Here is a 27,144-nt window from a genome sequence, read left to right as displayed (position 1 = left end):
AAATCAGGGAGGAGCACTTCGTCTCAACAGCTGCCATCTCCGCAGGAGACATGCAGACGGCTGCTTTCCCACAGGAGCATCCAGTTTGGGCAGAGGCTGGTTAACACCAGACACACTGCCCCAGCTGCTCCCTCAGACACGCTCCCATTTCTAACCCACACTTCTTCCAGCAAAGCAACACAGAGGGGAGCATTTTTCGATGCCCATTTAGCTAGCAGGCTGCTGGCTGGCCACAGACAGGAGTAGTTTATTATGACTTAAATATAAAATCGTATATTATTCTGAAAGATCCACCCGGTACAACTTCAAATGCATAGGGCAGTTAGGCCTTATAGGTCCCAAAGGAATACATGTGCTTTTTCCCATGCCTTGATCTGATACTATGCCAAAGGTGACACACAGCATCCCTGGAACACGGCCAGCTTCGGGGCAAAGAAAGGAGCCAGACGCTTTTCGGCTTATTAAACAATATGAATGAGTGTTTTGGCCAAAAGCACTAGGGCAAATTTCCTACAGAAACAGCGCTGCATCCTCAAACGCCTGCATAGGGCACAGGAGAGACTGGTTTGAAGGCGGTTATGCAAAAACTCTCCCCTCTCCCATCCCCAGGGTAAGTAAGTTTCGAGGCACTTCCGACATCCGTGACTGAGACGCCGGGTGAACTGCTGCCGCTGGACGGGTGACCGGGCCGACGCCAGCGAGCGCCTCCGCCCAACCCCGGGCTCTGCCGGGGCTCCCCGACACGCGGGACTCAGCGCGTCCCCAGCGCTGCCCCTGCAGACCGGCGGGACCCCCCGAGCGCCGCCGCTCCGGAGCTGCGCGCCCGGGGCTCCGCAGCAGCGCCGCGCTCCCCGCCCGGCACCGGACCCGGCACCGGACCCGCTGCCCCTCAGCCGCCCCGCACCTCCCCCGCGGGCCGGGCCGGGGCCGGGCCACCGCTACCCCCCGATGCGGGTGCTGTCACACCCACCGCTCTGCCGCGCCGCGCTCCGCTCCGCCGTGCCGGGCTGTGCTGTACTCTCACTGTCGCAGCCGCCGCGCCGGCCGCTCCTTTCGAAAGCGCCAATCGGCGCCGGGGGCGGGGCCGTGCCCGCCGCACCTGGCCCGGAGCCGCGGCACCGCCCCGCTGCCGGGACTGCGGCCGCGGGCTGGGACACGGGCCCCGGGCTGGGACACCGCCCCCGGGCTGGGACACGGGCCCCGGGCTGGGACACCGCCCGCCTGCAGCCCCGAGCGCTCCCGTCCTGCCCGGAGCGCTCGGCACAGCGCTGTCCCCGCCGCCTGGGTTCGCGTCGCTGGGAGCGGACCCCGGCACGAAGAGTCCCCGCCACCCTGCCTGCAGCCCCCGGCGGCACAGCATCCCGCGCACAGCATCCAGGTACACTTACCTGTCCCAGGGGTGCTGCTGATGGTATTTTTGAGAGCTATTAAGCACCCGTAATCAAAGTCATTAAGCAAAATAACCTGTGACACACTTTCACAAAGTAAAGATTGTCTATAATTTTTACTTCGAAATAATAGAGCAATTGAAGTTACATGTTATATCATTAAAAGTTTTTTTGTGTGTGTGGTTTTTCTCCATTACATCATTTTTCATCTTGTGAAGAAATAACATCTTGCGCACCTTAACATGAACACATTTCAGAGCTGAACAGCAAATGACATTATGACATTAACCATTTCAGCTGGTTTATTACTGAAGCGATGTGGAATATATTCTTTGTCACAGGTAAAGAACAAAAAACCACTGCAATGAAAAATTATGAATGGAAACTTGCATTTCCCCATTTCTTTACAGAGGAACAGTTACTGCAATCAGCTTAATTGCAGCAGGAATTAATTGGGTTCCCCTGAAGAGCTGGTGGGCTCTTTCTGGTCAGAGGGTATAAATACAGAAAAAGTTATACTCACGTGTGAGGATCTATAGCTATACAATATTCTGTGTATAGTGGACAAAATTACTTTTATGAATCCATGGCATGTTTCTATAAAAATGCAGTAAAGAAAATATAATGCACCGTGGGAACTTCTCTATGAAAATAAGTGCTATGTGGTCCTTTAAAAAGATATTTCTCCTAAAATAAAATAAAGAAGTATCTGTCACTGCACATCCCAGATCTCACAGAGAAGAGGTGTGAATTTGTGATCATTCACTCTCCATGACATCAGCATCTCTGCGTGATGATGGTTAAATGTCCGTAATTCTGTGAGACGGCCCAGAAGGCATGCAAAGTGTTGAGGGTTATCTGGGTGGTGAAGTTTGCAGACTTTTTGTAAAATATCCAGCAGTGGTTCTTGAAGCCTTTCCACAGAATCTCTGTCCTTTATGTATTGTCGATCTGATTATGGTTTTAAAGAAAAGAAGTGATTAGCAAATATATGCTCTGATACATTGCAATTATTTACACTGATAAGTTAAAATAAAAATGTACAAATATTTACACTGGCTACTGATGTTCATACCTACAAAGAACATTTGTTTTCAAATTAATGTGAAATAAAAATGTTTAATGCTGCATTTTTGCTTTAGGGTTTTCGTGTAAGCTTCCTACTTCTAGCTAGAAAAACTTTTAACTTGTCAAAAACTGAAGTGTTTTAACTTTGCAACGTTTCACTGGAGTTCTGTCATCATCTGTCCATGTGGTTCTGCACCAGAGTATGTCGTGCAATGCATTTCAAAAACTGAGCAATACCCTGAGTTCTTCAAAGTGTAGTACTCCTGGGGAATTTAGCCAGAAGAGAAGAGTGTAAAAGCAGGTCACCAGGGTGAAATCAAATGTCTTCATATTCAGATTAAATTACTTTTTTAGCAAACACTTGTCTTTTTATTTTGTTCATATGGAAACATGCGTTTGGATACTTGGATTGGGAGCAGAGGAGAAGGATGGGATTTTTGGTGTAAAAAAATTTCCTGAGACACACTGACTCAAAGAGTGATGGAAATACTTCACCTTCCCATCTTTCATGAAACCTGGTTTGGAAACCTCCCAATAAAGTCTGAAGACCTCCATTGCCATACTCTAAGTTATTCTAAGTTATAGGGTTTCCCAGTCTCCCTTTAAAATATGTGGCATTCCACAATGGTCAGTGGTGATGTGCATGTAGCCACATCTGGGGTTTTCTGAAGGAAGAAGCCTGTTTTGCTAAGCAGTGCAGAGATACCCATAATTTTTAAAAGCACGTTATTTAAGCAGTTTCTTCCTTGTGTTCAAAACCTAATGACGTAGCAGGATATTTGGAGTTAGTATTTCTGTGCTTGTTTTCTGGTTTAACAACTGAATATACAGAAGGAGCATGCACATTCACTTATTCCATGTAGAATGCAAGTTTTTACAAATCTCACATCTGCTCCTCATGCTTTCTTTCCAGAACCCCTGATATTTAATTCTGGATGAGAAGTTACCTGGAGACAGGATAACTATGGCTGTGAGCAGTGCATATTCTTCCTGTGTCATCTTCAGCTCTCCAATGCTTTTATAAAAATTAAACATGGGAGTTATGAATTCATCTGAGATACCTGTGAGAATGAAAAAATAGTTATAGTATGTCTTAATTATTGAAGCAGTCTGGTTTATTGCTACACAGCAATTATTTCATATTTCATATTGACTGTCTTGGTGGGAGAAATCTATGACCGAAATCATGATGCAAGACAATTAGTTACAGAAGTGCAAGCACATCCTTGTTTTCCAGGGCAAACTAGACAGAGGCAAACACTGGCAATTTCTTTTTTGCATGATTTCAAAGTCTTTTTTTCAAACAATTCATTTCACTCTGCAGGTTTGTCCATCTGGCTCTTCAGGACAAGTCTCATAGGTGGTTTCCTTGTCTGCTGATAATCCTCTCTGTGAAGCAGACCCTGTGTTCCCTGTCTCTGCATTAGTTATGTGGAAACCACTCAGGGTGTATGGTTTAATTCCAGCCCAACTCTACAGCCAACTGCCTTGGGCAGTTGCTTCACTTGTCTCCATAAAGACACTTAATTACTCCTTTTATGTAGCCTGAAACTTTCCTTAGGTCTAGGATTACCTGTAGTCCAAGATCAACTTGCTTGCAACTACTACTACCTTAAAGCATAAAATAATGTATCATAAAATACAGAGCCAAAAATAGCTAAACTCCAGGCCTGTTTAAGAATAGGATCATGTGATTCTCTCACCATCAGCAGAAGCCTTCGGGGTTTCCAAACTTAGGCATGCCAATGGGACTTCTTCTTGCTGACTTTGTCATCAGGTCACAATGTTCTTAGTTAGCCTTAAATTACAGAGGTACCCCATCCTGCTCTTTGGTGTAAAAGGGAAGTTCTGTGACTTCAAAATTATTCCTTTTTTAAATGATATGTGAGTCACTCAGAGCAGACACTAAACTATTGACAGCAGCTGCTTGCAGCTCTGAAGCAGTGTCGACATCCAAACCAGTGGTTCTGCAGCAAGAACCTTTTGGCCTTCCTTGGCTGAAAGGATGGAAACCTCCTCGGTTCCCACAGATGAGGGCCATAAGATCTCTTGTAGATTTAATCTTAATTTTGAGCTGTTCTAGGAAAAGTCTTTATAACTTCCTTTGGAAACCATGTGAATTAATATGGGTTTGAGTGTTGTGTACAACACCAAGCTGAAGTCCAGGACTAGTGAAGTATGGAGTGCCCCCAGTAGGCAAAATTCAAACTGAAACTCAGCATGTGGAACTCAAAGAAAGGAAACATGAAGTCACTTGACTCAAGTATGAAACAGTCACATTTTGCTGTGACAGTGAATTTTCTTGAAGTAGTGGAATAGTTATGTGTCCCAACAGTGAAGGAATGGTCTTGTAGGGTGTGGTTTATTTCATGGCTGAGTCACGTATTTAAACACATGATATGAGCAACCTATGTTCACTTCAGATTACAAACCACAAATCTTGTTTCCTTGATGAGTTCAATACTACTAAGTCAATTAAAGGGATATATATGATGTGGGTCAGCTCGTCCTGTAGAGGTTAGTAACACAGCTGGCCCTTCTTACAGGGCAAACAATAGTCATAGCATCTAATGTGCTGCGAGGCTAGTGTTGTTAGTCATCAGCATTAACTGCTTAAAATTTTGAATACCTATTATTGCTAACTTTTGGGGAACCACCTGTCTCCCTCTTGGGTGGTTTTAAATACCAAGGTTCCTTATAATATGTAAGCAGCACATATATATGGAACACCAAAGTCTTTAAGTTTGCATGAAAGTCAGAAAAAAAAAAAAGAAGTGAAAAGCTGGGCCGTAAAGCAGAGCAAATGAATTCCTTTCATGGAAATGAGTAGCTCAGCAGCAACATGAGAAAAGTCTAAGACAAACTTGATATTTTTAGAAGTCTCTGTGCAAGGTATTGTGCCGCTGGGCACAATCATCTTGACAGGAAGCCAGAAATGGTAGGAAGTGGGCTGTGACTGACTCCCATCATTTGTTTCTCATATTCATAATTTGAAGTTTTTTTCCTCTTTTTTCTTTTGAAGGTCAGGCTAGCTTTCAGCTGGATTAATTTATTGCTTTGGTGACCCCAAACTGCTCAAATCCTATGGATATGAAAAGCTAGTGAGGACCTAAATTCACGTCCTCACTGCTCCAAACGATGCCTAAGCATGTAGTGAAATAATCCCTGCCCAGAGAGCTTCTCAGCTAACATTAAGTATGGAAAGGTGAAGCAAGAAATTAGTATAGATGTGAAAGCAAATGAAATTACTGCAGAGAACTCTGCATTAGCGTACTGCAAACAGAGAACTAAAACTAAACCATAGAGACGAAAGGAAATTATAAAGGGATGTTTGAGCAATGCAAGTGATTTACCACTTTTCCTAGGGAGAACAGAACTTCAAAAATCTTTAAACTGATATATGTCACAAGAAAATTATTAAAAAGTCCGTGAAAAATGAGCAATTTTGGAACTAGGATAATGGAATCTTTTCTCTTAGTAGTTTTGCTGTCATCCTACCTTCCCACCTATGCTGGAGTTTTCCTGCTGTTACTTCGTCTTCCTGCATGCACGTTACACAGATTGCTTTTCTGTCACAAGAGGGGGCTGTTTTCTAATGCGAATGTAAACGCTTCAGTTTGGATTTAATACGCTCCAACAGAAAAAAAACCAAACCAAACCAAAACCAAAAACCAAAGAAACAAACAAACAAAACAAACAAAAAAAAAAAAAAAAACAGGAAACACAGGAAACAGATGTTTATAGTTCTTACTTTTTTTTTTTTTTTTTTTAGCTAGCTACTGTATGAGATGTTGTCACTTCAGATTATCAGAATAAGAATTAAAGGTGATTTGCTGCTTGTAACTGGAAAGGCCAGAGGAGTGAGTTACATGATTTTCCCAAAGTCATTACTACAACTTATAGCTCAAAAGTGAAAAAAAAAACCCAAATAAATGGAATTATATTTCTGGCCTAATTGAGAACAGAAAAGTTAGTTCCACCTAACCTTCTATATTTAGATCAAATGAGAGCCCTGCACAGTGCTGTCATTCAAGCAGAGCTTCCTGGTCACTGCTAATAGTGCCTCCTTCCTAACTTTCTTCCAAAAGGTTTCAAAAACCTTGTTTCATGCAGCATTATGGCAGTAAGAGCATGCTTGTCCTTCGTATGTCATTGGGCATCTTTCTGTGTTATACAAATTCCTAACTAACCCAACTCAGCCACCTGCAGAAGATGCTGCAGATAATTTGATTATTTCGTTCTGTTCATGCATGTCTGGCTGTAAACCCAAGTGTGGTCAGTGGGAAATACAAGCTTTACTGAGTGCAGCTTTGCAGCACCAAACTAGAGCAGATTTAAACCCATGAACATTATTCATTCAACATCCCTTACTTGCACAAGTGCATCCTCATTTGTAGTTCAAGGCACAGCATTACTTTAGACCTTGTCTTTTTTAGAGTTTTGTTGCTACTATTATTCTTTAAAGGTAAGATGACTGATACCTTCATAAGATTTGGAGTTTCAGGCCATGAATAATTATCTGTTTAACATAATCCTGGAATACATGTATTTACTGTGATATCAGGTCAGTATTGCCAGCTTTTTGAGACAGCATTCTCTCTTCTATTTTGGCTGTTTTGCAAAACTGAATAATTAATCTATTGCAAGAAGAAAGCTTGAGAGAAATGGCTAATTAACAGTAACTAAAATTGTGTTATTAATATAGATAGAGATCATTTTTTCTTTATAAACATTTAAATATTAGTGAATATGAAACCAAGGGTATATTAGTAGCTGCTTTATGCAAATAAAATATTCTAATTACTCACAAACTTACATTTTATCTTTCACATTATTCCATCAACCAGAATTGTTTTTCATGCTGCTTATTAGCTCTCCCTTCTGAGCCATTCAAATGCATAAATGGTGCATTTAAACACTGACCAAATTCACCCCTGTGATGCTGAGTGCCAAATCAGAGGAAAATCTAGCCAAGAGAGAAGAAACACTAGAGCATGGGCACATTCTTTTCTGTCTGCTGTTGTCTTGAAGGGTTAAATGGCCAACTTAAATGAGACTTAGCATGTGTTGAGCAGAACTCACAAACAAGTATCAAACCCCCATCTTCTTTAAAGTGATCTATAGGACCTCTGTTAAGTTATAATTGCAAGTAAAGAAACCCCAAAAAAAAGAGCCAAACCAAAAATACTAAAACCAAAACCAAACCAAATCAACCAACCAACCAACCAAACAAACAAACAAAAAACCAAAAACAAACCAAGCCTGTAAGGAAGGTGCAAATGACCTTTCCACATGCCCTCCTTTAGCAGTGGCCTGAGTCAAGAGAGAAATGTGGTCTGGCACACAGTAGCAGCATCTGCAGTGCCTTGAGCTAGTCTTCATAGGCAGAGCCTGAAAATGTTTTTGGCCTGAAGAAACACACTTATGCAAAAGAAAAGAGATTGGGTTCCTTACATCTGTTTTTGCTTTCATGGGTGTTGATCTATTGTGTAGATACGATTTAAATAATTTTAGCAACTTTAATTGTGCTTCAGGTACCTAGAACTGGATGACTCAATGTGGTAGATTGTGCAGGAACAGTGTGTGAACAGAAAAGCTCTTTCCTATATTTTGCAATTTAGAGTGGTCTAAATTTCTTCATGTTTTGGACAGTGTGCCAGTTTTGCCTTGAGTCACAGGATGACGTGTCCCCTTCCACGAGGATGCACATGACCATTTGGAGGGTTGGACACTTTGGACACGTCAGTGAAGATCATTTTGTTTCTCTGCACAAACCCCAGCACAAGGGGGGTTTGAAGCACCACCCTTGCTAGTACTAAAACCAAATTATAAAAGACAAAGACAATGGAAGTTATTAGGTATCCATGCTCCAATACCGAACTTTGCTTTTAGTTGCAGGAACCTCTTATCCAAATCAGGGGGAACTTTGTATCCCACATTCAAAGGAAAAAGGTGGCCTCTTGCCAACGCTTTGAAAGTGCGGCTGTTTCTTTTTTTTCTTTGGATCTGAGTGTACTTCAGCACCTGTAACTCATCCAGGAAGACAACAGTGTATTTCACAATGTCAGAGGTCCTGCTGCCAACTTAAAATTTGGGTCCACATTCTTCCCTTTCGGTCAATATCAGTATTTTATTTCCCAATACTGAAATTCCTAGAACTGCTCTGTAGAGTAAAGTGACGAAATAAAAATCTCTGTCTTTTCATGACTACTGAAACCTGGCATCTTTAGCAAAACTACAAATCCTCACAGAGAAAAATTTCTGTACCTCAGCTCTGATTTTTAAGAATAGTGTACTGCTCAATAATGGGGAGAATTTGCTTTCAAAATAACAGAAAAACACCAAGCATTAAATTACTAGAATGTCAGCCTTTCACAGAATGAGTCAATCACAATATGGTATATGTATAGGGAAGCATCAAATCAGATGAGTAAATGGCAACAAATCTCAGTAACATTAAATTTTAAAAGTCTGGATTTCTCATTAAGTCTCAATATTAGGGTGCGTAGGAGAGGATTTCAGTCACAGGAGCACCTAATGCGAAAATTTTCCTAGCAGCTTACGGAGAAAGACCATCAGGGCTCAAACAGAGGCAGTCTCTGAGGTGCAGCAGGACTTGAGCAATATGCACAAGCTGAGAAATAAAGATACGCCTCATCAGCATGAGAATGAAAATGAATGCTGATAATTCTCAAAGATCATCACCACCCGATCTCTGACTTCTTTATCAGGAAAAAAACCCCAAACATTCCATACAAGCAGACTAGAGAAGACATAAATATTAATAGATGAGAGCTGCTTCAAAGCGGACATGGTGGCAGGTGACAGAAGTCTGGACAGCTTGTGACTTTTAGGCAGGATCACCACCACCCTCCCTGATATTATTGATACAGGCATCAAAGCTTGACAATAGAACTTCTGTGATATTCAGACATCACTCTGTACCTAAAAATATACAGACAGAAATTCTGACCAACAGCAATAATTTATGGCTGCTGGCATAACAATGTTTAGGACCTCACTAGGAGTCATAAATAAACCTGATGCTATTTTTTCCTTTGTTACCTATAAGCTTGATTTTCAAACTCCCACTCAGCCAACATTTCTTCTTCTGATCTCTGTTGTCTTTGTATGTTTCAGTTTGCTGCATTTAGCCTTTTTTCTTTCTGTGTTTATTTGTTTGTTTTCCAGTGAGGCATATGGAAAAAGAGGGGTTTAATCTCTTCTGGCCATTCTTATCTCTTGGTCTAAAACATGATAATGGGCAGCTGCAGCTTTCAGTAGCCTTTGTCCTTACTGGTTAAGACTGGAAAAGATTGTTTACATTTCTACCCGAATATCACATTTGGTACAGGCTACCATGAAACCTAGAGCCCTGGTGTTGAGTTCTATGACATTCAGGAGTGTGAACTGCCTAATATTTAGTATTTTTAATATTGAATATATTTGTAATGTTTTTATTTTACTATAATTTATATTACATATTATTCAAATAGCATTGAAAGCTGTATGTGTAGGCAATGATAACAGAAGAATTTGAGTGCCTTTCTATCATTTTGTTTAAACTTTGACACATGAAAATAATGAGGATTTAAACTGCAAAAATAAGCTATTTCTGTAGTAGATATTTTAAAACTATTTCAAAGTTTCATTTATTTAAAAGCTAAATAGGTCCAGTAGCAGTAATTAAACTAGAAATCCAAAGATTTACAAGCTGCTTTTTTTATTATCACAGCCCCATTAAATGCAGCAAAGGAAAATCCTTTAAAGTAGGTTTGAATTTGCACTAGGTAGAGAAATAAAATATATTACTTATTTTATTCTGGCTATTAATAGAAGGAAAAAATGCACTCAGCAGCAGTAAGCTGGATAATACATTATCCTTTTGTAATACATGGAGGGGGAAGTTCTAACATCATAATTTCCTCTTATGTCTTCAGCTTGATCCTGGCTTGAGGGGAGATGCTTTAGAAAGCTTCTTCTAAGAGCAAGAAGATACATATTTGTATTTATACACGCACACAGGTTTAAAAAGTTATTGTGTTTCATTTCTTGGGAACTATTGGGCCTGGGTTTTTGGTCTAAGAATTTGCTTTTAATTTACCCTAGAGTTTTTCCCCACAGAAAAAAAAAAAAAGAATTGCAGGAAACATACCACATTTCTTACTTGTCTTGAAATTTCTACACAAATTTCTTCTAAATCGTTCTACACAAAATGTTTTTGTTTTTGTTTTTGTTTTTTAATGTGCAACTTGATGGGTAAATAATACTAAGGCAGGATACAATGTAATATTCCAGCCAGTTGTATTATCATGAAGTCAAGCACAAATTTGTAAAATATAATATTGCATCTCATCTGGATTCCATAGCTGCAGAGAATTAACAGAATATTTTAAAATTATGACTAAGGAAAATTATTGGTATGACATAAGGGCTTATGCAATGTTCTGGATTAAAATATTTCTGGCTTTTGTTTTTTTTTTTTAATGAACAGTTGCTACCCAGAACAGAGAATCTTCATACTCATTGTACAGATTAGAGAAGAGAAGCTTTCAGTAATCATGTTGCCATATGGATTAATTTCTCCAAAACCTATTTTTATCAAAAAATGTGGGTTATAATCCAGTAAAAAAAATCTCCTAATGAACATATTTGGATCTGTGACAACTCATTACAGTTTCCAGGAAACATATCTGGCCTTCTTGGCATACTTTGCCTGCAGAACCTGGACCAGAAGCTATTCATATCACTCTGGAAGTCACTGTTTCCAGTCCATCAAATAGTACCCTCTTATAATCAATGAAAAGGAAAGAAATAGAAAAAATCTACTAATTGTATATGAGTGTGGCAAAATAAATATATACATTCAGCTAGTGAATTATTCTCCAGTTTTCTGAACCTTTTCAGTGAATCAAATATTTAAGTATTGGCTTAATTTTGCTTACATCAGTAGTACTTTCTGAACTGAGTTCAAGCCCATTTCTCTGACCAATACTGAGGTTACATGTTCTTCTGTCTCCTCTCCTGATCCTTAAAAAGGAAAGTCAGAAGGCAGAATCTATAGACTCACTCTCTTATTCAGAATTGTTGATCCATTTGAATATTCTTTGACAGGTATCTGAGGGTTGGATAAAGCTTGCTGGTCAATACAGAAAAAGGCAGAACATTCAGTATTGCATTGGTGGAGCACAAAGAATGCATAATAATGTACAACACAACTTGGCCTGCTCTAAGGAACAAACAATATCTATCCCCATTTGGCTTTTTATAATTATTATGATTTATATCTAGAACCAGTGGAATTTATCAGAGTCACTGAGCTTTCAATGGACCTTAAGAAGCAAAAAACATACTGCGAACATTCTGTATTTATAATTCTTCTATGCACCTTGTTCAGTGTGATTCAATTTCACCAGAATGACCTAAGAATAGGTGCTTGCCTTCAGTCATCTTCAGTAACATTCTAAAATATTTTTTTTCTTTTCTTCTTATAGGCATTGTCTTTGAAAGCATAATTACCAATACTTTATGTGAACAATTTGAAATGGTAATAGTTCTTCTTCATCATTCTTTCATTATTATCACTGGAGACATGCCCTAGGTTTATTTGATGTAGCATTATTCATAAAAGTTGCAAAGTACTTGTAAAGAATCCTTCACCTTATGAACTTTAAACTCAAGGCTCAGTTAGATTTGTACTAGTTAATGTAAAGAACATTCAGATAAATCTATCTCAATGCTACTGAGCAATCTTACCAGCTTCCCAAGGGCCAAATACTAACACAGAAGTGGAGTGGTGTGGTTTGGTTTTGCCTCACTGAGCAAGATACCTACCACTATTGCGAATTCTTTCTTCTAGAAGGACAGTGTGTCCCGTAGGAAGTTTCCTGCTGAAGATCTCAGCTGAACGGAGGAACATGGCTTCTACTGCTGAGCCCTTCAGCAAAGCAATCTGGTCTTCATGATCAAGGGTTTGGAAGCCTGAGGACACATTAGAGACAAATCAGGAAGCAAAAGAAACAGTTCCCACTTCTATCTGTTCTGAAATTCCTGCATGTGAGGTGCCACACATCTGCATAGCCTCGATGTTGGTGTCAGTAGGCTTGCTAAGCACTGCAGACATTCAAACCTGGACTTCAGACCATGACACTGATTTGAACCTCCCCAAAGTTTCTGAGGATTACACATGTATTTCAGTGCTCAGGGTACTTTTTGAGGATAAGCAAAGTGTGGTGGTGCATAACCAATAGAGAGAAATTTGTCTAACCTGATACTGCTCCAGAACATCTTCTGTTGTGTTTCCACCAGAGCTCTCTACACTCCTTTCCCACTGCCATGCTGCTTTCAGTGTTACAATGCACCTTCCTTAGTTAAAGGGACCTCTACCATGTGCCCAGTGTTCAGTCTTGCGGTTACATGGACTTGAGAGTTAAAAAAATGCTAATAAACTCAGATTTTCAGGACTTGCCCATAACACACTATGCAAAGACCATAAATATTCGTGCCACCAACTAGAGAAAGTTTTTGTCTGGGACTCACAATTCAGTGGGTGTTATAACCTAGAGGCATTGCTAGAAAAGCAGCAAAGGGAATCAAGTAGAGTCTAGCAAATGTTAGTGGTAATTTAGAGGCAGACTATTTGTCACTGCAGCAATATATAAAAATAAAATCTCTCTGCAGACACAATCCCTTCTCTGAACATTTTTGTTGTGAATAGCTAAAGGGTGCCACATCTTGGAGTAGCAGACTTTGGATTGTTCAGTCTACCATTCTTCTGAGCACAAAGCATCTTTTCTTTATACAATATCTAAACAGTGTGTAGGAGGATCAGGCATTCTTAAATAGTCTTTAAAAATACACAAAGCTTTCCAAAAGGCAATAGAAAGGCATGTAAGCATTGCAATAACAAAATTATCTCCAACACCCTGGATGTACCTGGTAGTTTTTTTGTGAATTCCACAAGAACCTGCACATGACTGGTGGCCATTTCTGTTAAAATCAGAAAATTTCCTTCAGCGCTGAATTCCTCATTCAACTGTTGAAAATCAAACCAAACAAAATCTGTTAATTTTCACTGACATTTCCTATTTAGGAGCATAAAATAAAAGAACTATTAGACTGGACCAGGCAAGAGCTCTGCCAAACACTGTTATTTGTCTCCAATGTTGACAAAACCAAGTATTTTGGAAGGTAGCATAAGAAGTAGACAGTCTTTTACTCTAGAAAATATTTTCAAGATTCCAGGCTGGTGTCTTTACAGGAAAGGAAGCTTGATAACAAGTCAAACTCACTGCCTACACTGACAATGGAAAAAACAAAGCTTCAATCAGCAAAGGTTAGATTTGATCATATGATTCTTATTCTAGAGTTGAGAGATTTTTCTTAACATTTAAGTTTCATAAAGATGTGGTCTAATTGTTGACTGAATGGGAGAGATTCTGCCCCACTTTCAGCATACTTAAAGTATAAGCCCACAGTTTGCTCTACTTACTAGACCTACTTATGCTGACTATAAATATTTTTTGCCTTGTAATCCTCAACTTCATAATCAGTGTTTCAAAACTGAATTAGTCAATATACTTACTAGTTTTTTTGACACCTCCTGGGGTATTTGTTGTTTACTGTATGAATCCATAATATAATCAAGAAGATTCTGCTGCTCTGGGGTAAGTTCTACCCTCTCCTATACTGGCAAAAAAAAAAAAAAAAAAAAAAGCCCATCATGAAATGCAGTCATAGTAATGATGTAGCTTCTCTTGCTTTAGGCAAAAGCTATACATCCATTTTTCACCATTTGGAGACTAAGGAGATAAGAGGTTTGCTTGTCACTGAGGCTTTTACAGAAGTGTACAGAAGAGAGGTGTATAATGTTTTTAAACTGCATAGGTTTGTGTGGTTAAATATCAGAAATTAGGAAATGTTTAGCAAATAACTAGGTATGTTCAAGTTTTAATATCACACCTCAATGTATGTGATCTATGAATCACAGAAAAAATACTGCATGGATCTTACAGATGCTTTACAGGGTTTTGACTAAAAATATCAGAACTATATCTACACTCAATGTATTTCCTTGACTTCATTGAAGATAGAGTTTTAATCAACACAGGCAGCTCCTGATGGTTTTCAATACGCTCTATTCACTGTACTAGTGTACTTTGTGCACTTAACAAAAATCACATCACTATTAATGAACTATTACAAGAATTCTCTTACCCTATATATTTTAGTTGTAGAAGTTACTTGTTTCATATCATGGCTTTCATTGTCTTCATTGACTGTCTGATCTGGGGGCTGCTTCACATTTTTCCGTAGCCTTTTTGACTTGCACTGTATCTCTGTTAAGAGACCTAGGACACATAATGCAACACAAAGCAATTGGATTTATATATGAGGCACTGAAGAGGTACTTAGACATGCCCATGAATGCCCTTTACACCAGCAACCCTCTTACCTGTGCAGATAATCTCCTGAATGTGTCATTATCTTTGGATGTGAGTCTACTGAGACAAGCTAGGCACACACCATGAGTAGTCTACCCAACATGGAGCTTATCTGCAGAGCAAAACAGTTGGTTCTGCTGACCCAGAATCCACACACTGAGCATGTCAGGGGTCTTGTTTTGGACCAGGCCTAATCTATTCTTACAGGCAAAAAGCCCATTAGTGATGGGAGTATACTGGATTGTGCCTGTGGATGTGTTTCAGTTTTATAGAAGAGAAAAGCCTTTCCTGTGCTCCAAGACCTGAACCAAAGTGCAAAAAATAGGAGCAACTGGAAGACTGTCATCAAAATAATGCTCTTTTGCTCTGATCCAAAACAGTGATGGAGGTGCAGCTGTTCTTACACAAAGGGCATTGGATTTTTTCAATAATCCTTAAGCAATATTGGGTCTGTTGTGCACAATTTCTGGAAAGAAAACCCACACAGAAGAGGAGATTCCTGAACTTTAGCCTTTACTACCTCACTACACAGGTATACCAACAGCTGAAAATGTAAACTCAGAAGTAACTCAGACTGGTGAGAGTACCTTTAAAATATATTTAAGAAGTTACCCAGCAGGTCTTGTTATTGCTTTTCATTGTATTAAAGGTGTGCATAAAGCCCTGATTTTATGATAGAGTTTCACTTGCGAAAAAGGATTTTTGAATTTGTGGTATGGGATTTTTTTCTTCAGTTGGTTTTTTTTGGGTATTTTTTTTGTTTTGTTTTGTTTTGTTTTTTTGTTCTAGACTACATTTCAGTACTTTGAACCAGGAAGCATCCTTGTTTGGATGTCCTAAAAACTCTCAATTTTCTTGTTCTAACAAAAGAAGGGAACAATAGGTACCCCACCCAATCTGTGGAAGACAGTCAGAAATCACAAGTGAAAAAGCAAACACCTAAGTATTCATCTAAAAATAAACCTATTTATTTTAAGCACAGAAATTCTTTTTCTTTCTTTCTTTCTTTCTTTCTTTCTTTCTTTCTTTCTTTCTTTCTTTCTTTCTTTCTTTCTTTCTTTCTTTCTTTCTTTCTTTCTTTCTTTCTTTCTTTCTTTCTTTCTTTCTTTCTTTCTTTCTTTCTTTCTTTCTTTCTTTCTTTCTTTCTTTCCTGTATTCTTCCCATTCTTCACCTTTAAAAATGCAGAGCAGGAAAAGAGACTCATTCAGTGAGTATATGATGTGGAGGAAGATACCATGAAACCAATGAATCTCGTTGTGAATGTTTTTAATTTCCTGTTAAAGCCCTATATAAAATGACCTACCTGAACTGCTGAGAGAAGAGGAAATTTGCATGATTAAAATAAGACCTGCAAAGAATACCTTGAAAAGAGGGAATAGGAATGATAGAGATAATAATTGGTATTGAGCCATGTAATTTGTGGTGCCACATAGCGCCATAGATTTCTTTTTCTAAATTATTTAGTGCATCCTTTGCTGCTGTTAATGAGCTTGTTCTGTTTTCCACCAGCTTAGGACCTGGTCTATTGCCTTCCTAGGGAAAATTTGCTTTACATTTGCCTTAAGCATTAAGACAGATTTTCCTCATGCTTCTTGCTACTAAGTATTACCTTGATATCTTATTCTGGCTCCATTTAAGTAATCTGAAAAACTTGTATGTGAGACAGGACATCACTTTTTAGCTCAGAGACAGCTAAGTTTCAATGGGTATTAAATTCTAGGAAAAGTGGCAGAACCTGGGTCTTCCCTAGGTAGACATTTCACCCAAGAAACTTGCAGTTTAGATCCAAATGACAGCAAATGACTGAAATTGATGGGTAGTAATTTTGGTCTGTCTGTAGTCTGCACATAAAGGGCAGAAGAAAGATTGTTGAGTAGCTGTGCCATAAATATTTATAATACTTTAGGTCCTTGTTCAGAGAGAAAAAAGAATCCACAAACCTTGCAATTACAATCCTACAAAATGAGTAAGTGAAACAAAGTTCAAGGCAACCTTTTATTTCCTAGTCATATTTTTTCAAATAAATGCCCTATACTACTAGAAGTTTCATGTTTTACTGTCCTAGATTGCCTTGAACTAAAAGCAATTATACGACACACTCCTACTTTAAAGCCATTAAAAGGTGCTTTGCCAAACATCCTCATTGCAGTGTATTAGAGCACACTTATGGTTAAGTCATGAGCAACACAAGATACCCCGTGTTTCCATTGCAGACAGAGAGTCAAATGGCAGCAGCACCCACTGGCTTTTATTTCCTGTATGCCAGCTTGTGAAAATGATAGGCCAGCATAAAAGTTTCATGTGGTCCCAGTCAGTATTATTTACGCTGACCTGGTTGGTTTTTTTTCAGCAGTGGGTTGTTGGGTTTTTTGCCGCACTGCGTGACTCAAGCTATTTTCAATCCTCAAAAATTTGAAGCAATGGAATAGGAGTGAGCTCCACAGGGGAGTTATTTTCCTCTGACAATGCAGGGCGCATTGAGTTCTTCCATCAAAGTGGGGTCTGCTCATATATTTAGGTATTGCACAAGAATATGTCCTATCTCAGGATCTTTGCAGCCTGTTCAATTTGCAGAATGAAAGATTAATTACATTATGCTGGCAACACCTTCGAAATATTGATGGAGCTTATTGTTTCTCGTACAACCAACAGTTACTATAGCATCTTCTGATCAGATTGAAGGATAGAAATATATTAAAAATTCCAAGTAGATTAATTTCCTGTATGAACCTAAATTGATTTCACACATACGTGTATGCTAAAGTGACTGGAGCCATCAAGAAGAATAAATTTTAGTCCTATTAATGGAAGGCAAAAGAGCAGATGTTTACAGAGTGTTTTCAGGAGAAGGCTTACAAAAACAGTGCAATAATTCAGAGAGGAGCTTTAAACACGTTCAAAGTTGTAGTTCAATATCTCCATTGTTCTAAGTTATCCAGTTTGAAGCTCAATAAAGTTTATAAACTGTCAGTCTGAATAGAATAATTGTTTTACTATGCAACATTACTAAAATCCATTGGATTCATTTCTGGAGACCTATATGCCTATGAGTTCTACCTATGTGCCTATATGCAAGGCAGGAAAATCTATAGCACCATGAGAAAAGCTAATGAGACTATAAAAAAAGGCCAGCCCTTACCTGGCTTTGCGTGATTGCTGGGTGAGGTCTGGGAACATACATTTGGCAAGTCCACAGAAACTTCCTGCTAGCGACACTCCTGCTCTTTTCTTGAAAATGGCATTGTGTACGTGCCAAAACTTGGACTTGGCCAGCAAGACCTTGACTGGGAGAGCCCCAGAAAGAGGAGGAAAAAAAAGTGCCAGGACTTTCCTGCTCTGGCTTCCATAACACTGTAAAACCCTGACTTCTGGGCAGTCTCCCATAGACCCACTTTCCCTGCTCCTTCCTATTCAAGCAGACTATGAGCTGTCATCCACTGCAGCACTGGCCCTCCTTCACCATTTGCTCAGCTCTTATGCCCTTGCATCCCTGACCACCAGTTAAATCCCATTGCTTAAAAGTGCATTTGTCTTTCAACAGGGTTTGATGCACAGGCACAGCATCTTCTTTCATACACCTTCCACCTGCCAAATGACATATTTTTATAACTTTATTGTCAAAACCAGACCACTCAAGCAAATCCAGTATTTAATGCACACTCTGACTGGATGATGCAAATACCTGCATACATACATTCAGCCAACATGCCCATCTGCTTGCATTTCCTTAGACGGCATTCCTGGCATTTTCTCCTCATGTACATGTCCATCTCACAGTTGCCTCCATTTTTACACTTGTATACTGCATTTTTTGTGATGCTTCTTCTGAAGAATCCTGCACAAAACAGCAGTGACATAGATGAAAGAAAACATCCAGAAGCAAAGTCATCAAGGTGAACTTCACCTCCATCTGCACTGGACTTTCCGAATGACATGTTCTACCAGATCATCAATTTCTTTCAGTGCCTGGATGACTAAAATCTTGATACTTGTACTGACAACAGTATCCAAGTCATATAATTCAAAAAATGAGCCCAAACACTAGACATTAGTCCAAAGTAAAGTCCTGTAATTGCAAATTTTAGGAAAATTCAGACACAAATCTTAAACCTGCCAGTAGCAGGCTGAGCACCAGCACTAGAGTCATAGGGTGATACCATACAAATAGTCAGTGAAAAAAAAATGTGAGTCTGTTGTCTCTTGAGGTGCAGAATGTGCAGAATGTGCAGAATGTGCAGAATGTGCAGAAAGAGAGATGAGTAGTTCTTCACCCTTCCCCCAGCTCCTGGGAGCAACAGAAGCTCCACATACTTGTCTGCTCACCCACCCCCATGTTTAAAAAGGAAGCTGCATTGTATCTGCCTATTGCACATGTGGTCTCCACCCCTGTTTACAAGACACTCCAGCCTTATTTCCTAAGTATTGTCCACTTGATGAGTTAAGTAGTCACCTAATTTCACCTGCACAGGCAGTTCTACTGGTATTGTCACTGGATTCACTCAAAATTTGCACAGTAATAGCTGCAAACAGCAACTGATACAAAAAATTGAGAGGACCCTACCTAAGTCTCTCCAAATCTCCTATCTGGCTGCTGCCCATCTGTGAGGGAAGCACTGTGGGCAAAACACGGGGTAGACAAGATAATAAATGTGATTAAATAAGGGTCATCACAAAGCAACAGAATCTTTGCTGTCAATGTTTCCTGAATTTTTAGTGTTAGTCACTGTGCCATTACAGTGCCATTACAATTTTCTTACATTGCCCTTCACATGGCAGAGACTATTTAGCATCAGCTACAGTGGGAATCAGTTTTCCTCTCCATGTGAGGGCAGGTTTCTGAAATAAACTCCTGAGAGTGTCTGCTGCCACATCACTGATTTATACTGTGCTTCAAACTAGAGCTCTGTGTACATTTATATTAACCAGAGCTATTCAAAAAGCTTTTGCTTTCTTATCACCACTGCCTGGCACAATAAAACTATTGTTTTCCAACCTGACACTCTAATGCATTAAAAGAGGGACCAGATAAGAGTCAGTCTCCCATAATCAAATCATAGAGCACATTCAGTTGTGAATCTAAAGAATTGCCTATGTGTTTGAAGAATTATGCATTGTCAGATGACAATTTCCCAAATTTACCTCATGGTTTTATAGTTGCCTAATCCCTTCTAAGCACCAGGGTGCAGCAACCAGTAAAACAATTCCACTACCTGATCACAAAAATTCTGGCATTTCTACAAATCTTCAGTAATTCCTGCTTGAAATCTCTTCCATGCTGTCTGTTTTATTGGCTGCTTTTCAAACAAATACAGTTGACTGGCATCAGTTTCTTTTGAAATGCAGATTACTTAGAGCTTCCAGAAGCCTCAGGCATTATTTTTATTCATAACTCACATGGTTTTAATACATTACCATTTACTGGTCAGGGAAGGAAAAAAACCCCTGGATTTAAGCTGTAAGTTCTCACTGTCAGTTAAAGGCAACTGACATATAATATATGTATATAATTTATTATTTTATTTGCAAATTTAAAATCATATAGTTTATGATACATTAATTAGTGGTAAATGCTGAAAAGCTCTGCACAAATATTCATTATATTCTAAGATTTATTGATGACTTTATCACTCAACCTATTCATAAGGTGTGCATTTACTTCTTCATGATGGAAGAAAGAAAAAAAAATTGATAAATAATTTTTTTAAGATGTACAAGAAAGAAAAAGGCAAAAACATGGATGCAAAAGCCAGGAACCAACAATATTCAAGCAGTCAAATACTTTCTCTTGAAAACAAAATTTATAAAAAAGTGAAATTATCTGAAATGAAAAGCAAAATAATTTTTTTTCTTTTTGGCAAACACTAGTTTTAACCCTATTCTTTCTTCAGTTTTCTGTGAAGTGACTCTTGAATCATTGTCTTTTTGAACAGACTTCTTCATAACTAATTTTGAAATTAGCTTTTGGTATGAATGAAATTTCTGTATATATTATTCACTACTAATTCAAGATGAATTTACACTGCCAGAAATGTGACTTTCTATGACAGGAGGAGTTTTACTAAAATTTAAAGGTAAGTTTGAAACAGCATATGTTAAACTAAGAAAGGGTTAGCAATCCCAAAAGCTGAAGGTTTTTCAGTCTAATTTTCGTCTGATCTCACCAAATTACAAAAAGCTCATGTTGGCTGGAAATGTTGAATTTGCTTTGTTCTCAGATAGTCATGAATATAATTAATTATGGTAGAGCTGCTCCAATGCTACTGACGCTGATTTTTTCTCATGGAAATTATGAAAGTTGAAGGAGGGCAGCTGTAAAAAGATTAGATGAAAGCTTTGGAAATATCTCTGTTTGGCATCCTGATGGGTTTAAATTTAAAAGTTTTTGAAATTCACAGTTGCTAACAAAGCACCTGCTCTGCTCTGTCAGGCTATCAAGACATCTTCCGGTGCTCTTTTGCCCCATGCCCCCGTGATGGGTGTTAGTGTAAGGAGAAGATTAGAGAGGGGCCCTTTTTGCAAGAAGAATTCTAGTCTGGTATGAGACACATCAAGCAGCACAGGAGTGGTTTGAATACTGCAAAAACTCCTACTGCAAGCTTGCATGGAGGGGATGTGTAACTAGCTTTTCATGGAGTCATAGAATGGCTGGGGTTAAAAGGGATCTCAAAGATGGGCACTTACTGTTTCAACAGAACTTATTCTGTGGCTTAATTAAACAAGCACAACATTATGTCACACTTACTCTATAACACCTAGCAATGGTCCTTAAAACCCAGTATAACTATCCAAGCTGAGGCTGTACCAGAATATCTTTGATGTCTGTCTGCAAAGATTGTTTCAGAAATGGTCTCCACAGTAGCCAGTTTAAACAGTGTATTGCTCCTTGTGCTGTAAATATTACGTAAAACACGAATGAAATATTTCATACATATTTGTTTATGGATGACAATGTATTAAGATATATATACATATACATATATATACATATACATATATATATATATATATATATATATATATATATAAATAAATATATACTTCTGCCAATATCCTCAGATGAATATTCTCATGAGGGCAATAGATAAGATCCTCATATTGTTCTGTCTGCCCAAGAAAGAAAACTAAAGAGAATAGAAAGTGTTGCTGAATGCATTACCCATGAAAGAAATGATAATAAAAAAATTAACATATTCATCACAGAGGATTGAATCCCATAAAAATATGTGCAAAGCTTCTTCCTTTGAATAAGAACATCCACTGCATCAATGGAGCAGAGGTGCTCCAAGGTGAGCATTAGTCCTACAGAAAGGGACCTGCATATTATTTTGGACACACATTGAGCATGAATTAGCAGTATTGTTGCAAAAAGAAGGGATAATCTCATACTGAGGTTCAAGACACAGACACGTGAGGTAGTTATTATACTGCACTGATAAGAGCACAACTAAAGTGCCGAGCCCAATTTTGGTCTCCATATTTTGAAGGTAATGTATACCCATGTGAAAAACTCCACAGATAACAAGAATGATCAAGAGATCCAGAAAACATAGAATCTGCTTTGCCTTGTCAGACAGAATTACTGTCCTCAGCACATCTCTTTACTGAATCAGCTGGTACTTTAGTCAATTTTAAAATTTATTGTAGAAACAGAACCCATTATCTTTAAGTAATTCAACTTTTACTATGTTTGATCAAGGGTACTATTCTTTGTAATTGATGTTGCAGTCATGAAACAGAACAAAAACATAAAATAGATTATCCCAATAAAGCAGTAAAATTATGGTTACATAGAGTAATTCAAACTGAATCAGTAGGGAAGTGGATGCACTTTTCCTTTCACCATGGGCTTTAGTCTGAATATTTACCTGATAGCTTTAACCTCTCTTCTAGAAACATTCTGTACGAATTTCAAAGTTTGTAATTTACAGTCTTTGAAAAGTTTCTCACACATTAAATACTGCCGTTAATAAAGAGGAGGAACAGCTTACTAACAGAATTAAAGTATCATTACTTGGAATTGTCACATCTAAATTGAGTTTAGCCTGGTTTATAATGACAGCATTAATATGAGTTAATTCACAGTTTTTGACTTGGAGACTATTCACTCAGACAGCAGAAAGAAATGTATCTCTTATTTATTGGAATTATTGAAATAAACTGCGTGAGCCTTGACCATATTCATGTTTCGAGTGTTTGACTCTCGTGGTCTGTTTTTTCCTCACTGATGGCTTTGTGATAGATAAAGCAAAAGCCCCACATTAGGTCCAGGTCTACTCTCTATTACAATGAATTATGCATTAAGATAATTATAGTAATTTGGTAGTGACCATGCTTAGTCTTTATCCATAAAACAGAATTTTTTTAAAAATACTTATTCACAGAGCAGGATGAAAAAATAGGGCACTATATTCTGGCCATAACATACCTCAGCCCTGTCACAGATATATTGTACCTCTTCAGATATGATCTCTGCTAAAATATCTGGCAATCATGTTTACAATAACAGCAATGATTTTCTACATCACATTTATCCTGATAATAATATATGAATAATATTCTTCTAAGAAGCAAGATATTTGTCCTACAGATGCAACCTTCTTCCTGAAGAAGCTCCCTCCTTAGAGATAGGGGCTACCCTTAGAAGAAAGTATAGAACTATAAATCCTTTAATTTCACAAACCTGAAGACACCCATCATATCCTTTGGGAGTTGGGGGAAAGAGAGGCCTTGGAAACAGCCTGCAGGTGGAGGCTGAGAGCTTTTACTTCCCTTCAATGCACACTACACGAGACACTTGGGCTGGTTTTAGCTATTTTCTAGGGCAGCCTAGCACTCAGCTCCCAGGGGCCTCCATGGGCATGTTCCTTCCATAGGCAGAGAATGGCAAGAGCAGCTTCCACAGAGAGCAGAGCCAGGCTGTCAGTCTCCACAGAAAGCTGTCCTTCAGTTCACCAAGAGCCAATGGTGCTCAAGAGCCGTAGGTTGGCCTGTTGTGCTGCATAACCATAGGACAATGGTAGAATCCACTGCCAGTCTGCCTTGGAGGAAATACAGAATAGGCTACGCAGGATCCAAATGTAAATCTCTAATATGTTTAAGGATTTGGATAAAATTGACAAGAAAAGTAAAAAACCCCACAGAACAACAACAACAACAACAAAAAAAAAAAAAAAAACCAAACCCAAAAAACGTGAGTAGCTGCTGTGCCTATTAGTTGAACTGATTTCATCCTACCTTTGCATCCTTCACAAGTAAGGGCATTATAGTGATACCCAGAGGCTTTGTCACCGCAGACCACACAGAGCTCTTCTCCTTTCACTCTTCCTGTGGAGTGACCCAGTCTAGGCTTTTTGGCTGCAGGGATATCCATTATCTCTGTCTCCCTTGTGAAAAAGGTCTCTGAAGGTAACCTCCTGAGTTCATACATCCCAGGAGAGTACCATTCCTCATGCTGCGGAGGGTAGAAGCCTAGGTTGGAGTAATAAGGTGGTGATGAGATCTGAGGCTGAACTTGGGGAAATGGCACATTGTTGTACTGTGCATAAGGTGACACATCTGCCTCTTGCACTGGAGAACTCATTGGTTCTGAAAGGACACCTGGAAAATAATAATGCAAAACCAATTTCTATTACTACCATGAAATTGTAGTTATCAGAGAAGTTTCTGCTTCCAGACGTCTATCTCAGATACCAGGCACAAAGATTGTATTATCTAAACTCAGATTTGCTACACAAATACATTGCAAGAAGCTTTAAAAATAATTTATTAATTCTCAGACATTCCTTTATAATTGGTGGAAATGTCCGGCACTGGCAGTTACATAAAAATATCTTGAAAAATATTGTGCAGGTAATCATATAATTGTTCAGTTTATAAGAAAGAGCAACCCCACCCCAGAGAAGTTAACAACTCAAATTAGGCCTAAAAGCAGAATGGAAGAAACCCAAACAAATGGCAAAACCCCCATAGTATTGGTGAAGGCTGAATCAAGACTCAAACACCATGTTAATTTGTATTAATTCTGAATGAATACATCATGACAGACAAAAACTGCACTAGGGGAAATTACAAGGGTGAGGCTTAATTAGAAGTCTGAAAACATGAAATAAACCTTCAAGAAGAGCCTGAAATAGGAAGGTGAGTTTACCAGGAGAGAACAAGAAAGATATTGCTAATGTAAGTGATGAAATGCAATCTTCTCACCATCCAGCCTCCAGTGGCCAGTCAGCCTCTGCAGCCTGGTCCCCAGCCCCTGTGCCATTCAGTGCAGCTGTGAGGCTCTCATAGGAAGCACCTCTGTAATCCAGCATTAGTCACCTCTGAGCCAGCAACAGATCTGGCAGTGGCACAAGGAGTGGCAACCTTTTCTGTCGGGATCAACTCAGTATCTGGAGGTTACCTTAACCTTGCTCATTAAATAGCATATTTTTAAATTGCAGACAACTGAATCGTCATTTCTTTTCTGTACTCCAAACACAGCAACATCTAGCAGTCCCTGGATGGTGTAGGTAAAATCCAGTCCACATCAAAAAACTGAAAAGCTGAATATAAAAGTTATTTGCAAAATATTTCTTATTTTCTGTAGGAGAGAGCCACATCTTGTGGTTTCGTGAAAACTCTGACTCAATTCCCTCGATAGTTCCAAGAAGAGAGTCTGAGAAAAAAAGTGCTTATTTTCAGGAAGATGATCAGTCCAGTTTTATTTGAATCAACAGCAGTATTTACAAGGAAATAATATATTAATGTTCATTGGTGACCATCACTTAACAGCACTTAAGAAGGACTCCAAAAGCATTTTTGCTGACATAAAATTGGTCATGGACAAGTGTCCTTCTTTTGTGAGGAATCAAAAGCAATGAAGAAATGCCAACAGTTAAGAACAGAGAACATTTGTAATGGCAAAAATAATCAAAATCTATAGCGGGGGATCCTTCCCTCTCTTTGTGTCACTTCAGTTAGTGCTAGAAACTGATCTTTTAATTAAATTGACTTTCAAGGTCTCACGCTCTTGCTCTGCAGCTTTCTGCCCTTCCTATTTACTGCACTGCAGAAGCCATGCAAGAGTTTCGGGTTTGTGTGGTTGCTCTATTATTGCCCATAGCACATCTTTGCCAGTAACAAGTGTTGAGGTCCCAGTTCCAGAATAGGCTGCGAGATGTATGTCTGGAAAAATGTGACACAAAACCAAATGAGAATAATGGTGCCCTTTATTACCAGCAATTAGTTTAATTATGGTTGCATTTTGTTGCTCTGGAAGATGCCAGGGCACCAAATACTACAGTGGCAGAAGCAGAGTAGCAGAAGGCACCCCCTGAATTCAAGGTTATACCATTTAAACAGAGTATAGACACACAGAGGGCATCTGGGGACTCTATGAAAGAGCCTGGAAGTGACGTTACAACTTCATGCATCAGATGCAAGCTGTCACTGATACCTGCCAGCCACAGCGGTGAGGAAACGAGTAAAGGGTGAGGACAGCAAAGATTTCGTATCCAGTGTAGGTTTAATGAGTGGCATTTTAGCTGTATTTACGACTTGTTGAGACTGCTGCTCATGAAGACTGGTCAAGGTACTTCAGGTACAAATATGGGGTTAGTTGTGGGATACACAGTCATTCAGTCTCTCTTTGGAAAGGAATCATTTCACTGTGGAAACCTAAGTTTTCATTTGCTCATTAGTGATTAGTTGAGTTTGCTAAAATGAAGTGGGACAATCCCAAAATGAAAAGGAAGAAACTGTTAATTTTTAGCTTTCTGCCATACACAGGAAACTCCATGAAAGCTGTATACCAGCCTCTTGAACTGCCTGGGCCTCTGAAAGAGCAAGAAGAGAAGGCAACATTCCTTCCACAGAAAAAAATATCAGGGCTTGTTAAAAAATTCAGAGCTACTAAAGGACTGCAGCACATCCTGAGACAATACTGGGGGTTTATTTAAACAACTGTAGAGCCATTTGGGTTACAAGTATGTTTAGAAAAATCTTCCCAATCATTAATTCTACTCTGCTTCCAAAGGAAACAAAAAAAAAAAAAAAAAAAAAAAAAAAAAAGAGTCCTAATTAAGTTTAAAAAAGGAAAAAAAGCCAAACAGCCCATATCACCTCCTTTTTTCCTTTCATCAGACACCACATTAAACAATTAGCTGAACTGAGTTCATGCTCAGATCAATGGAAGGAAAAAGGAAAACCAGACAGGTTTGAGAGAGACTGAGAGAACATGGCCTTGTTTTACATAAAACAGACTCAC

At 38.9% G+C, this 27,144-nt stretch overlaps 1 protein-coding gene across 3 annotated transcripts in view; it reads right to left on the bottom strand.

Moving 5' to 3' along the window:
- Positions 1-1,525: 1,525 nt before the first annotated feature.
- The window catches only part of NR1H4 (nuclear receptor subfamily 1 group H member 4), a 36,390-nt gene continuing 10,771 nt past the window's right edge, over positions 1,526-27,144 (bottom strand). Inside the window, exons 3-10 of one of the 3 annotated variants that reach the window (XM_038152983.1) lie at positions 24,135-24,497; positions 18,583-18,735; positions 14,673-14,806; positions 14,041-14,139; positions 13,392-13,491; positions 12,291-12,437; positions 3,404-3,517; positions 1,526-2,339 (exon numbers count right to left, since the gene is read on the bottom strand). In XM_038152983.1, coding sequence (XP_038008911.1) covers positions 2,101-2,339; positions 3,404-3,517; positions 12,291-12,437; positions 13,392-13,491; positions 14,041-14,139; positions 14,673-14,806; positions 18,583-18,735; positions 24,135-24,497 — 1,349 coding nt within the window. In that variant the 3' untranslated portion in view covers positions 1,526-2,100. The remainder of the gene's footprint in view (positions 2,340-3,403; positions 3,518-12,290; positions 12,438-13,391; positions 13,492-14,040; positions 14,140-14,672; positions 14,807-18,582; positions 18,736-24,134; positions 24,498-27,144) is intronic. The other 2 variants (XM_038152985.1, XM_038152984.1) reach the window with 2 other exon arrangements.

This window comes from Motacilla alba, chromosome 1A (genome assembly GCF_015832195.1).
Source record: "Motacilla alba alba isolate MOTALB_02 chromosome 1A, Motacilla_alba_V1.0_pri, whole genome shotgun sequence".
Classification (NCBI taxonomy): domain Eukaryota; kingdom Metazoa; phylum Chordata; class Aves; order Passeriformes; family Motacillidae; genus Motacilla; species Motacilla alba.
Note: the sequence above shows the minus strand (reverse complement) of the source record. Positions and strands in the feature narration are given on the sequence as shown.